General features: G+C 39.4%; 1 protein-coding gene across 2 annotated transcripts; it reads left to right on the top strand.

Moving 5' to 3' along the window:
- Positions 1-1668: 1668 nt before the first annotated feature.
- Positions 1669-14042, top strand: clptm1 (CLPTM1 regulator of GABA type A receptor forward trafficking; the record flags this gene model as incomplete). Of its 2 annotated transcripts, none has more annotated exons than XM_083913716.1 (14): positions 1669-1762; positions 5492-5619; positions 6429-6552; positions 6770-6928; positions 7128-7245; positions 7357-7442; positions 7925-8045; positions 8185-8429; positions 9093-9186; positions 9281-9471; positions 9837-9932; positions 10218-10353; positions 11279-11446; positions 12837-14042. In XM_083913716.1, the coding sequence occupies 14 exons, from the start codon at positions 1712-1714 to the stop codon at positions 13016-13018; spliced, it is 1899 nt and encodes a 632-aa protein (XP_083769842.1). In that variant the 3' UTR covers positions 13019-14042. The 2 variants fall into 2 exon arrangements, with proteins under 2 accessions (XP_083769842.1, XP_083769841.1); XM_083913715.1 differs by having other exon boundaries at positions 1712-1771.
- Positions 14043-15366: the final 1324 nt, after the last annotated feature.

Here is a 15366-nt window from a genome sequence, read left to right as displayed (position 1 = left end):
GTTTTGTTCTGGTGGGCAGCTTAAGTAATTAATTTAGTGGAAATACTAAATTCTGAAACATACCTGTTTGTTTCCCATCTCTAGCGTTGGGAACTGTACTTACAATTTACCATTCTATGGATATTTGTGATAAGCTAGCAGGTTGGTCATCAAAGTAATCTTTGAAAACACAAGGAACAGCAAAACTAATGTTCACTCTCCAGTTACCGGCCTCTCTGTGTTATAATTACGACACTCAGCTTTTGAAAATGACTGATATGCCTTATTTATGCTTTGTTTTATGTTACTTGTCCGATACTGTCAGTGTGTTCTTTTGATCTAAAGTTCACAGAAGAATTGTTAATTAATTATTCGTGTGGTTTCTTTCCAGTGTAATGTCAACACCGCACCAATACAAATGTAGTCTTCTCTTTTTTTTTTCTTTATAAAAACCTCTGTTCGTCTCTAAGGTGCTGGTGGAACTATGTGCCAAAGGGTAATGCTTATTAATAAAAATGATTTGCCAGTACATGAGTGTATCAGATTGATTTGATGTATCTGCACATGTAATGTGACACAGACCATTTTGCTCTCTGCCACAAACTTCATTACCCTTAATATTGACTTAAAATATATATTTCTGCAATTGATTCGCAATAGTCTTTCTGTGTTTTAACACATTTTCAAGCCACATGAGGCAAATTTGTGTTTTGTAATTTTGCCCTCTGTTGATAGAACTGTCTTTACTAATAAAGAAGGAACGTTATGCCACAGAGGTATAGTTTGAGCATGCAACACATCTTGAAGGGGGAAAAACAACCTTAATTAATGATTTTACATATATTACTTGTTTTGCAGCAAAATCAATGAGAACAAGTTTAAATCCACAGTGACAAAAACTAGAAAAATATACTGGACACAGTGCCTTCAAGACAATGAGAAGCTGCTGTACAGAATACAGTAAGCAGAACACAAGCATTATCAGCAGAGTATACTTAAATGTCAAAAGTTAAACTCCTTATGCAAAATGGCCCTTTCTGATGTGATTATCTTGTTGGATTAATATTACTGATGGATTTACATTTGGGCAGCATTTAATGTTGTCATCTGTTGTTGAGGCAGAGCTGAAGTAGTAGCAGTTCCATTTTTGGTTTTTAGAAAGTTTTACTTTAAGTGACACATGCGAAGATTCATGACTAAGCACAGTGTTTTCATGCAGTTTTACCTTGTCAAAAAGCACCTTGTAATATATCTATATATGTATTTATTAACGGTTTTTAAATGTGCATTCACTTGTCAATTACATTCACATTGTCAAAATGTTGGCATATGAAACAACAGGATTCACAAGCAAAAAAGAACAAGAAATTAAGCCTGTGAATGCTCTCATGCGTCCAGGTCTTCGCTGTCCCCGATACAGGACATTAGTACAATAATACAAAATTATAAAATAAGACATTTAATATATAAACATTATTTGATCACAATCATGAACACACATTTGCCGAATTTGTTATGAAATTATAAGCTATGCATAAATTAATAGTTTTGGTTAGTTTTTCAATTAAATGGTTTTAAATTTGAATCTTATATATGTATCAGCCTCATCATCACTCCGCCTTAAGCCTCACGTCACTGCGATGACGCTTCAACTGTCCTCTCGCGAGGCGGAGCGCAGTTTCCCAGGCAGCAGCAGTGTGGTGTGGTGTGTGCGCGATAGAGACAAGGAAAGATGGCGACGCAGGAGAGCGAAGCGGCCAAAGCTACCGTGAGCAACGGCGAGGTAAAACATGTATGACACTCTTGTTGGCTTATGTACTTCACACGTCCAGGGGAAAGGGGCCGTTATGTCTGTTTGAGCGTTTAGTGTGGGGCCGTTAACCTTTAAACGTGTTACCGTTGGTCACACGAGCCTCAGTGACGTTGTCAGTGCCGGTTGGTTTTTAAAACGACCCCCTCTCTGCCGTTAACGATGACTGTTATTAGCGAGCAGATGAGTGAGAGGAGCGAGAGCGGTGTTTTATTGTGAAATTACACCCTGGAGACATGAAAGGACACAAAAGTGACCAGATAAAGAATTTCCTCCATGTGTGTCGGTGTGAGACAGCAGACTGCTGCAGTGTGACAGCGAGCTACCAGAAGGCCTGAACCTGAACAACGCAGCTGAGCGGTGCTCACCAGGCCACTCTGAAGAAACACACACACACACACACACACACACACACACACACACACACACACACACACACACACACACACGCACACACACGTCATATTTAAAGTTAAACGCGGTTATCTGCCTTTAGCTACAGTCATTGCATGGGAAACTTTAGGCACAATGTACATTTTGTATCTGGCTCATTTAGGTAACATTGTCCAGTTGGATGAGTCATATTCGGCTAACCCCGTAAAATCCTCTTTAAATTGCCATAATACCCGTTACTGGAGGCAATTAGGACGGTCTCTAGGCAACTAGCAATTATTTCCAGAGTGACAAATGTCACAAGTTACCAGAGGTCACAAGTTAACAGAGTGAATCATCTCTCCAGAGGCAAACCACTGGTCCCCCTTCAGAGTTTGTCTTTGGCCAAACAAACATTTTTGATGCATAATATGGATAGGATCAAACAAGCGTATTGTAAAGCTGTAGCAAATGTAACGACCAAGACAGACCATTCATTTTATCATGGGAGTTATGATGGATCAGTGATCTTAGCCCAAGTTCACACCTATCATGTCATTATCATTACAAACCCAACACGTCAAGACAGGTGGCTGACCTTCTCCATAGAGCTGGGTCTGTTCGAGGTTCCTGCCTGTTTACTGTATACGATAGATAATATCGTTATTGTGACTTGCTGCTGCTCACAGGGGAATTGTTGGGTCTCTGTAAATCATGAATAAGTAAGAGTGTGGTCTAGACCTACTCTATATGTAAAATGTCTTGAACTTTTGTTATGTTTTGGTACTATATATAAAAATTTAAGTGAATTATCACAACATTGAAGTCCCAGATCTGAGCATAGATATAGCAAAGATAAATCTGAGAATCACAGAAAAAAGGTTGAAACACATGTACTTTTTAAAGGCATTTTCAGACAAGCATCTGCATAAGACAATACTAATAGCAATTTGAGCAATCAGGTTACAAATCTTTTATTCTCATTCAGATTAAAAAATATGTATATGTCTCTTTTAGTATGTTGGAAATGCCTTCAAAACAGCAGTTACATGTTCCTAATCAATCAGGCCATCTTCCAGAATAACAGATGTCAGCTCTGTGATTAAAATCAAATTATAATAATACACAAGTAGCAGAAACTAGGTCAAGGGTACAACAGGCGCATAGTGTCTCTTTCTGTAATAAAATTGGTCTGTCAGGATGAATGTGTTATTAGTTTTAGATGAGGCAGTCATGTTTCTCTTGAGGCCTACTGCTTGTGATTCAGTTGAGTGAAATTTCTCTGGTATTAATCTAGGGAAAACGCTATGATACTACTAGTGCTTTGTATTGTCTCAGTTTGTTTTAGATAATTCTGCTGGGTACAGGTGTAACTGTATTGGCCCCAGCACACCCACTTGAATTTTTATTGTATTAAATGTACTCTTACTGTCAAAACACTATCTTTTAATGTTGGAAAACAAGCGTTGTAACACAGATAGAAAGCGTTTTTTTAACCATTAGCAACCAACACACATTCAACAGACTTTCCTTATTTATATACCTAATATTTGAGATTAGCCTGCTTCCTCTGGTTATCACCATATATGATAAACATTACCAGAGCGATCTTCACTTCTCTATGAACGACTGACTTATCTGGGCCCTTTTCCATTCAGACACACGCATCTCCAGTGTGAAGTGTTTACTCTGCACCCTGAGTCGGTGGTTAATTGTTAATCCTCAGTCAGTGTGTGTAAATTATTATCCTCAGCTGGAACAGATAACCCTGTTTCTCTTGTTGAGCATATTGATGAGCCTACCGTCTGTGTTATGGTTATTACGCTGATCCCTCCAGGAGACAGAGATCCATGTCTCTGATAATGGTATTGCTTCCATTTTAACACAACAGGAGAAGGCAGCAAGATGTAAAGCTGTATTTTGAGCCAACATATGGCCTTGAAATTCAGGTTGTGATGGTGCTAGGCCGGTGGCTTATCACAAACCTCAACATTTGCGATGTTCACTCAGTCGTTTCTTGGCACCTCAATAACCTGTTGAGCAAAAAATGCTTTTTACCTTCGAGTGTTGTTTGTTAATAGAGGCCAGCCTCTAGTCTCCCTTGTGTTGGTGACAATGGGGGAGATTAGATGTTTAGATAGTGAATGAGTCTTGTGACTTGGCATGCGCTCATGTATTGTGTCACTTGAATACAATGTGGCCTTGCTGGATGGATGAGGGGCTCGATGGACACGCTCAAGCAAAAATAATGATAGCTTACTTTATAGTTTAGTTTACTGATCTTTAATATGCTCATCTGTATGCTGATACTCACATATGAAGGCTATATTAGATCTAATGGTCATGGTAGTCCCAGTCCTTAAAAATGGAGTGCTGTCCTCAATTGAGGAACTCATACGATTTTCGATGATTACTTGATTTAATCAACAAAATCATGCTAAAGTACCACTTTACATATTGTGTTTATTACCAGAGATGTGGTCATAAGTGTCTTGGAAATAAGTCATTCATCAGAAAAAAAAGCATAAAAATTGATTGAGTTACTAAAGAAATCCTGGGCCATTTTCACAGATGAACGAGAATCAAGTCCAGACATAGTCCGAGATTCTCTTTCACGCATCGAGAGAAAATAGTAAATAAAATGCCTGTCATAGTTCTCCAGAGCCCTATGTTTTGTCTTCAAATAGCTTGTTTTGTCTGACCAGAGCAGTTTTAACTCCAATTTATTCCTTTCCCATATCTATAAACGGAGGGAAAACAGCAAATACTCATATTTAAAAAGCCGGAGTGAGAGAATGTTTGGCATTATAACTTTTATTTGGTAATTAAAATTTTTGCCAAGTAATTTGCAAATCTGCCATATGAGATACTTATGTCCCTTATAATTTCCTGCTTTGATTTTTAAAAGAATGTAAAATTTGCCTGCGTTACCTCACTTCAGCAAATGAGTGGAGTCTGAAAGTCTGAAATTTGTGTGGATAAGCTGCTTAATGGTCATGGGGCAGTTAATCAATTATGTGAGGTCAACACATAATAAAAGTCTGGGATTAATTGTATTTTTGACACCTTAGGTAAACCTTCAGTCCTTAAAGATGGACTATATAGCCCCGTTTTGACTGTAGTCTGGGAGTGAATCAGTCCCCCTTAGATTATGCTGTACCATTATATCACCACTTTGTGCTTTCAGTAGAGTACAATGAGAATACGAGCAGAACATTTTTAATGCCAGTGAAGCTGTTATTATTTATTTGATAAGCTGTTATTATTACATGCTGCCATTACTGCACCATCATTGTGACTTTCTTTGGCTTCACTGACCACGTGTCGTAGGTGAACAGCAATGGGACTGCTGCAACAACAGATGGCCAGGCTGTGGAGACAGCTGAAAATGCAGAGCCCCAGCAGCAGCCGCAACCACCACCTAATGCATGGCAGGTCATTAAAGGAGTCCTCTTCAGGTGAGTTCATCTTTTTGTCTTTTAGTCTGGCACGTTTGCCCTTTCTTCACAAGCGGAGAGCCGGCCCATAGATAAAGGCTTACTCTGATACTACTGCAGTTCTAAAAACTTACAAAATGCATAATTTGATTTATTATTACGGTGGTGTCAAAATCTATATTAAAGATGTATGCAGAGCCACAGCTTTCCTCATCTTTTTCTGTCCAAGACAAACAAGATAAATATTAAATAATGCTAGGTTATCTGACAGAAAATGCATTATTTGCATGTCTGTTCAACCCATATCTGCCACCAAAGAAGAAACTATAAACAATGACCAAAACCACAAGCTTACAAAGGGAGATTGAGCGTTATGAAAATCTAACCTATCAGTTATGCTTGATATATTTGAACATTTTGCAATATTTTCTTTGATTGCCACAGGGTACTGTCTTCTTCTTTCACTTCTAAGTTTGTCTCTTGTGCACTGTCACTGATTTATGATGAAGAACAAAGCACTTTTCTTGAAACATGAATGTAATGCAGTTTGACTGGATACCGTTTGATCAGATTAGCCTCCTTGTGGTTTCACTCTCCTGATGCAGCTCTTCAGATCTCAAGAAAAAAGGTCAAACTAAATACTTTGTCCCAGAGTTGTTTAATGCTAATATAACTGGTATTTGTCCATTTAGAAATGTGTTAATCCAACTCATCACCCCTACTGCATTATTGCATTATGTATTTGTTTTATGTTCTCCCTCTTATCTTTGACTTTAATTCCTTATTTCCTACCTAATTTTTGCTTACTCTGTTGTCACCCTTTTCTCCAGAATCTTCATAATCTGGGCCATCAGTAGCTGGTTCCGCCGAGGGCCGTCCACTCCAGACCCCAACACACCGGCCGGGGCGCCCAGAGTACCGAGCAGGAACCTGTTTCCCAAGGACACCCTCATGGTATTACAACTGTCCCCTCTGTCCATTGCCTTTATCTCCACGGTCAGCTGTTTTTAATTACATTGAAGCTGTTCGTTCTTAAACACCCCTCACTCTCTGATTCCCTGAAGTATTTAGACAGCAAACCAACATTATCGCTACATTACCGACTAACTCGCTCGCTCTCCCCTGACTCTGTCATATCATAAACATCTTTATTTTCTCACCATGCCTGCAGGACTTGTATGTCTACGTGTCCCAGGAGGAGGTGTTCTCAGACTTCAACAACACAGAAGCCCTGTTCTGGTACCACAGGGACCTGGTCTACGGAGACTGGACCATCGGGAAGAACGGGGACGGCTGTTACGAGCAGTATAAGGAGATGGACATCCCAGAGGTTAGGATGGAGGGGAAGTGCAATGTGTGAGATATGCAGTTGGAGAGAGAGGTTACAAATGGATGATGAGGGGGAACAAGTAGCAGTTTTTACTTTGTTGAAGCACAGGAACGACAAGTTTGTTGTGAATTTGACAGATTTCTAATGTAGATGTGTATTTGTCTGACGCTAACACTTCCTGTTTGTCGTGTACTTCCAGACTGTGCAGCAGAACGGTTCCCTTTACATGCATGTCTATTTCACTAAAAGTGGATTTCACCCAGACCCCAAACGCAAGGGGCAGTATCGCAGACTTGCAACAGTTCATGCAACACGAAGTAAGTGCATGTGGGGGGCGCAAAGATTGTAAACTTCAAACAAAAGTTGTAATAATAGAATATTATATTTAATCATTTCTAAGTGTTAACCTTTCTTGTTTACTCTTTCAGTGCTGAATAAATTCAAGCGAAGAAAGTTTATGAAGACCAAGAATCTGCTGACAGGAGAGACAGAAGCAGATCCCGAAATGATCAAGGTTGGTATATTTTTGTTTTACTTATTATTTTGTACACTGTAGAGGGCCAGTATAGTACATATATTAGCTTATTGGAGATGTATCATGTATGTGTCGGCATATGAATAAGAAAATAGGCATGAGGTGTGGGTTACCACTACATAGTTTGTCCACTGGACATCATTGATAAGCTTATTTTTGCATTCTTGGCACAATTACGGGAAATCAAAATTATTTGTTCATTTAAAAATAAATAACTACAGTTTGTTTTATCTAGTTTGCTGTATCAGTCTCAGAAATCCAGTGTCAGTCAGGCTGTAGTACACTGTCTGTAGTGAGCAAAGAATATAAATACATTTTACAAAATTAAATTAATTAAAATCATCAGAAAAAAAGAGTTGCCCTCATTGGATTTGACTTTCTGTTGGTCCTTACATTAATAGAAATAATAGTTGTTATAGCAGCTAGAGTTGCAGCTCATGTCAAATCAAATGTTTCCTCAGCGAGCAGAGAGCCACGGTCCAGTGGAGATTATCTCTCATTGGCACCCTAACCTCACCATCAACATGGTGGATGACCACACTGCCTGGGTCAAAGGCGCTGTCCCTCCCCCTCTAGACCAACGTAAGTTGACCTCTCACCTCTTTGCCATCTACTGCACATTGCTGTACATTTTAAAAGGTCCCAACTACAACAGCTGTTAAATGAGTCTTGTTCTTTTTGTGTCAACCCATCTTTGACATTTCCACTCTTCTATCTCTAGATGTTAAGTTTGATGCAGTAAGTGGCGACTACTATCCCATTGTGTACTTCAATGACTACTGGAACCTTCAGAAGGACTACTTTCCCATTAATGATACCCTGAAAACACTCCCTTTGCGCCTCGCGTACTGCCCGCTGTCCTTATGGCGTTGGCAGCTGTACGCAGCCCAAAATGCACGCTCACCTTGGAACTTCTTACCCGAGGACACCTACGAGCAGTCCGATGAAGACCAAGACTCTGTCAAGGTAAGGTACATCAAGGGTCACAGAGATGGTAAGCTAAGAAATAGGAACTAGTAGATGGGATGAGATGGAAGTGATTTAAAAAAAAAAAAAAGAAATGTTTTAATGTGCGACCGGTCACTGGGTTTTTCTTCCTTAAATCCCCACGACACCAGGCTGTTACAGTATAACCACACACACCTCTACACACATCAGACAGCTCAGTTACAAGACTCAGCCAGACATCTCTCTGTGCTTGGCTGAGATGGACTGCACAGCACTGCAGTGTTTCAGTTAGCCAACTTCCTTTGCTCAGAATATCACGGTGAATTTCAGCCTAAATGCACGTTTTTTTTAAGCCTAACATTGTTGAAATTGCAGGTAATACTGGTAGAGAGGGCAGCAAGTTAGCAGACTGCTAAGCTGCTCCTGTAGCTTCCTGGAAAAGCGTCCGTAAATGACAGCAAAACACTGTTAAAATTCTCACACTGAGCTGAAATGGAAACCCCGTGCTGCAACACACTTTGGTTTGGTTTATTAAAGACATGTTTTAAGGATTCTGTTATTCTACAGTTTTGAAAATTAAAAAAAGCCGAATCCCAAAATTCAGAACCGAATACCCGAATATTTTCAGTCCAGCCATGGCTACATCTGTAACTTTAAATTAAAAACACTCTCTTTGTACAGGTGGCCCTTTTGGAAACCAACCCATACCTGCTGGGTCTCACCATTGTTGTCTCCATCGTGCACAGCATCTTTGAGTTTCTTGCCTTCAAGAATGGTAAGGTCACAACAGCCGGTCCGTGTCGAGGACTTGACAATAATATTGTGTTTATTGGCCCTTCAGCTTCAACTTGCCACCGTCTCCTCCTCAGATATCCAGTTCTGGAACAGCAGACAGTCTCTCGAAGGCCTCTCCGTGCGCTCCATCATTTTTGGAGTCTTTCAGTCCCTGGTGGTGCTGCTGTACATCCTGGACAACGAAACTAACTTTGTGGTGCAGGTCAGCGTCTTCATCGGCCTTCTTATTGATCTGTGGAAAATCACCAAGGTCATGGACGTCAAAGTAAGTCACAGCAAGACTTGTTTTTTTCATGCGCATTATTGTTTAACAGTATTTAATTCAACTCTAAGCACCTGTCCACCATCCTTAAAAATATATTAAAATTGTCAGACCAACCTTCATGCCTATTTCCCTGAAGAGTTCATCTTCAGTCAGAAAAGTAGGAGTCACGCAGTGACTGTGTGGTAGTGATGATGGAAGTTTCCTTTACTAGATGGGCTTTAGAAAATGCATTTGATGATAACAAGTCTCATGTTTTTCCAACTTTCTTAATCCAATGCTAACCTTTTGTATCTGTGTATAACATGCATTTCTACTTCCTGTTGTGATGCCATTACCATATTCAACTTATGTTTGTCTTCCTCTAGTTGGACAGAGAGAACAAAATCCTAGGAGTGTTTCCAAGATTGGTATTTAACGACAAGTCAACATATGTGCAGTCTTCAACCAAAATCTACGACGATGTGAGTCAAACCAATCCTCAACTGCAGCACTCTTCACACTCTTCACACATTATTTCAATACAATATATATTTCTTGACAGACTCTCACTTCTGATTGTTCCTTAAGCTCTGGACTGTAGCTGAGTGTCTCTCTGTGGAGAAGAGCAAACTTTAATTCACATTTCTCTGTTGGGATTAATGAAAACTACCACGAGCATGTCATTAAAGCAAACCAATTAGTAATATGTTTTATATAAGTAATTTTCTTATTACTGTTTCTAATAAAGCCTTTTGTACTGTGAACAGATGGCCTTCAAGTACCTGTCGTGGCTGCTCTACCCTCTGTTTGGATGCTATGCGGTCTACAGTTTATTGTACGTAGAGCACAAAGGCTGGTACTCATGGGTTCTCAGCATGCTCTATGGCTTCTTGTTAACCTTTGGTGAGTATGTCTGAAGCATTTATATACTCCACTACTTATCATTTAGTCTTATGTGTCCTTTTTGTTGTTTGTTTATACTCAATGTCAGGAAATGAAAGTTTATGCATAGGCTGATTGCACATAAAAGGGATCTAATGTACTGGTAAAACAAACGTGTAGTGTAAATGTGAAAAGGAGAATGTTAACCATAAACAAATTATCTTGATGATTTTCCCAAAATTCATGACTGCCCATGTATTATCTAATGTAAATGGCTGATGCAGGGAACACTTGGTATCCAGCATTTTATTACTTTTAAATTTAAAGATTTTAAACTCTGTATAAGCCTTTTTATTGGAATATTTAGAAGTATAGTAAATCCCACAAATACAGAAGTTTAAAATAAATGATTGCACAAGGATGTCAGGAAAATATATTTAAAAAATATGAAACAAAATAAATAAATGTAAAGAAAAAAAAAGTGTCATTTATATCCTAAGAGATTTTGCAGCACACAGACACTTGTTTCATGCCTTTGTTAATATTCAACATCTTTTCTTGTAAACTCATTCTCATCTGTCCCCCCGGAACCTTTTTTGTATTTATTCTCTTAATGTATTATTGATTTTACTCTTTGCTGACACATTGTGTCCAACAGGTTTTGTTCCTGTTGAACAAGAAATCTATTTTAAAGGCCAGAGATTCAACTGATTACTATAACTGTCTCTCTTAATTATCCTGTCTCTAAGTGGATGTACATACAGATAATGTTTTCACACTTGCATCATGGTTACATATCCAATTCCCACTGGCCTCTGCTAATGTGCTGCATATTAATAGACTTCCCCAGTCATGCTGCCTGTTGTCTAATTTACTGCCTCTGGTGTGAAATTGTTTACATTTCCTAACAGGTGCCTTCCTTTCTATCTCTGTTTTTGTTTTATAGGTTTCATTACGATGACGCCTCAGCTGTTCATCAACTACAAAATGAAGTCTGTGGCTCACCTCCCGTGGAGGATGCTCACCTACAAGGCTCTCAATACCTTTATTGATGACCTGTTTGCCTTTGTCATCAAGATGCCCATGATGTACAGGATAGGATGCCTCAGAGATGGTACGCCTTTCCTGATCTAGATTTTGTATTTTTTATGAATTTACCAGAATCTGGGGAGTCAAATAATCATCTGACACTCTTTGTGGGTGTTAAAGCCATTTAACGTCCTTTTTAAAGAAGCCATTTTGAGTTTGCCATGTTATGAAGATCAGATGTGCAGTGTTTTGCTGTTAGTGGTTTCAGGTTCGAATTATTGCTCAACTTGGTGGCAGTTAATCCAGACAGATCAGGAAATATGTTCCTCCTTTCTGTCTGTAATAGCATTCTGTTTTTTTTATTCCATGTTAAGCAGAGCAACTTTCAAAATCACCAGGAGCCTTCGATGCCTGTCACAGCATCTGTTATAATTTATCCCCCAACGCCACCTAGTGTCAGTTTGCTAGATCCCGCTTAGGAGGCTGTTTTCCGCAATTAATTATGGTTGAATTTCTCCTCATCCTCTCAGAGAGGCTCACAGGCAATCATGTGTATAAAAGTTCACTTTACTTGAGTGTGTGAAGTGTGCCGTTGATGGTACGCTGGTGGAAAGTAACACTTTTTAAATGTTTTTAACAAAAGGTAAATGGCATTTTGGATCAGTTGTGGAAATATTTTTTTTCATTTGTAGGTCATTATCTCAGTCAGCCCAGCTCTTGAGCTGGATAGGTCTAGTGGCCTCATGTCATATTGTAACTGTAAGTGATAGTTCCCTATTTGTAAATTAGTAACTGGAAACACATGTTCTGAGCTCTAACCTAACCAACATGGATACCTCATCACAACCAAAATCATATATACACTCAAATTAAATGGATATATTGTCAGTACATTTTAACCCTGATGCAAACAAGTTATCCAGTGATGTGATCGCTCAAGTTATGAACAGGGTAATTTTTCCCATTCTTCCCATATGGTGAAGTGAAGTAGGGGTGTTTTTCATTTTTAAATTGAAAAGTGAGCTTTCAGTTACCAAAATTAAAGCAGTAACAATGATTCTTATTATAATTTTGTTGTCCAATCACAAAAAACAACACAGCTTAGCTTACCAGCCGCTAGCATGCAGCTAAAGACACAGGGTGCACTAAGTTTACCAGTAGCCTGCAGCTGTACTTTTACAGACACCATGGCCACAGTAGGAGATGAAAAATCCAACTGTTAAATTTTCCTGCTTCCCTGAGGTCACCAGTGTGGCAACCTTTTGCCTTTTCTATGAGATATGTAAACAAACAATGAACGGTTAAGTGTGTCGCCTCTGATGAGACTTTATGGTGCATTCATACGCCCTTTGTAAATTCATGGTGCATTCAGATGCACGTCTTTGTGGTGGCATAGTCAGCAGTGCTACATTTATTTATTCAAGGAACAATGCATTTCACATCTTCGTCTCACTGGACTGTGTCCTGTCCTGCAGATGTGGTGTTCTTCATCTACCTGTACCAGCGCTGGATCTATCGGGTTGATCCCAACAGGGTCAACGAGTTTGGCACCAGCGGAGTGGCCCCCACCCCGGACAACACAGCAGCAGGAGATGCTGCGCCGGACACAGCTGCCGCCATCACAGACAAACCAGAGGAAAACAAGAAGAACGATTAAGCAAGACCCCGCCCTTAACTGCCTCCCTGGCCCTCACTACTGGGGCGAAGAGGACTTGTGGAAATCCAGGCAGGGAGGGCAGTCGTCCTTTAGCTGTGATGGACTCCACTACAAAAAAAAATGCAGTTCAACTGTTCCCTCTGATTTCTGTGTGGATCCACAGAGAATCGTATTCAGTGTAGACTTGGTAAATTCTCATTTCTGTTCCCCGCCCTCTCGTTTTGAAGTTCAAGTGAAGTAAAACAAAACGTGATGTACTGTATTCTGTATGATTTTTCAGAGGGTAACAATGTCTCGGAGTAGAAGTTGGGAGGGGAACTGGTCGCAAATATACTACTTTTTTTATACAGGGGGGAAAAAAGAGGCCAAGTGCAGTTTTTTTGTTTTTTCTTTGTGAAGATTCCTTGTGAATTTTTCTTTTCATTCCATGTGAGCACCGTGTTTCGGATTGCCTGGAAACCTGTGAGTAGTGCTGGAGGAAACTGGAAAGATCCTGAGCAACGAAGGAGGTTGAAAAAGATCGGTGGTGACTGGAGACAAGATGGACGACACTACCCACAAGACAGTGACTACTACCCTTAATTTTAAACAAACGGTTAATGTTCTAAAGTTGAACATAAAAAAAATAACAGCCTTGTTGGTATTAATATAAATATATTAATATTGTCAATGACTTTTTGTTTTTCAGTCACTGAAACATTCTTTTTGTATGTCCTCAAACTGTACAGAATCTCAGCTTGTCATGTTAATAATACTGTCAAATCTGTCTATCAATAGCTAATTTGCAAGTCTAATTTTAATTTTACCCCCTCAGCCACAGATCTGATTTTCATATATTTCCATGTTCACACTCCACACCTGCTCGCCCTGACGGACACGGTGGAAACGGTCAGATGTGTGCTGGGAGAATTAAAGTGTCTCGTTTTAATTTGGGCTGTTAATCCTGGAAAAAGGAGGGTTCCATGTTGGTACATATTAAATTTTGATTCATTCATGTTTATAGTAAAATTCAAGTGTGATTTAAAATGTCTTATGCAAAGCTTTTTTTGATTTACCCTTTTCTAGTTTTTACATACCGCTCCCGGTTCAAGAACAATATTTTTGCATGAAAACTTTCAGTATTTCTATTAATGCGAAAAATTACTATTTTAATTATTTAAATCTTTTTCCCTGTTGAAAAGTTCTCGCTTTGACAGACAACTGTGAATGATGATCGTATTTCCAGGGCTCAATACGAGGACTTCAGATTGCTCATTTTGTCAAAACTAAAAATCCACAACTCAAATAAATTCAATTTACAAAGAAATACAAATGAGAAAAGCAGAGAATATTCACATTCAAGATGCTGAAACCAGCAAATGTTTTGTTTTTTTTGCTTGGAAATTGACTCCAAACAATGAATTATGAAAATAGTTGCACTAAATTTCAGTTGTGCTTGAGTTTGATTGTTGAAGTTTGCAGAATTTGACAAACCCGTTTAATACCACAGTCCAGTTTGTGTGCAGTAATGATGGCACAAAATGGCAGGTTGTTTGTGACTTTGGGCTCTGAGCATTTTCACCAAAGAGAGATGGGAGTGTTTTTACTTTTAGGAGTCCTAAAGAGCTAAACGCAACAGCATTTGAAATCTTTAAAGGTTTTTCCTCCTGTGAATCCTGTCCCAGGTTGGGAAACACTACTTTACTACTTCAACACGACTGCAGCTGAGATTAGTTCTTTTTTAAATATTCATTGTCTTGTTGCTGAGTCACTGCTTCCCCTGAACGCCTCAACTTTCGCTTTCAGTTTCCTTTAAACCGCCCGTCTTCAGTGTCTCCAGCAGGTGTCGCTGTTGCGCTTCACAACTTTTGAGCAAATAGAAAAGTTAATGGTAAAAAACAACTGCATCACATCCTATGATTCACGTCACTGTTTTTCAGGGCAGTTACTAGACGTGCATAGATCCTATTGGCGCGGTTTGACAGATATAATTATTCATGATAGAAATAGGAATTCCCACTTTTCCTCAGTTTGTCGGAAACAGGAGCTGATGCACCAGTGGCATGATGCAACCAGGATAAATACCCAGGGCGTCATCAATGTCATTCTCAGGGGAAAAACTGGTTTTGACTAGCTTGGATTAAAAGTGTATTAAGTGTGTGAGACAGAGAGAGTATTTAGAAAGCCTAGCTGCAAGTTGTTTTGCATATGCAGTGGAGCGCGGTACAAACAAAACACAATTACCTAATGGAAAAAAGAGCAAGGGAGTTGTTGAATATTCAGTATATGCAAAGCATTGATCCTACTGAGGGCTCAGTAGGGTACCTGCTGTCCCCGTGGGGGTAATTCCCTCTGGGAGGTGACGTGAC

Source organism: Echiichthys vipera (genome assembly GCF_963691815.1).
Source record: "Echiichthys vipera genome assembly, chromosome: 5".
NCBI lineage: Eukaryota > Metazoa > Chordata > Actinopteri > Perciformes > Trachinidae > Echiichthys > Echiichthys vipera.
Note: the sequence above shows the minus strand (reverse complement) of the source record. Positions and strands in the feature narration are given on the sequence as shown.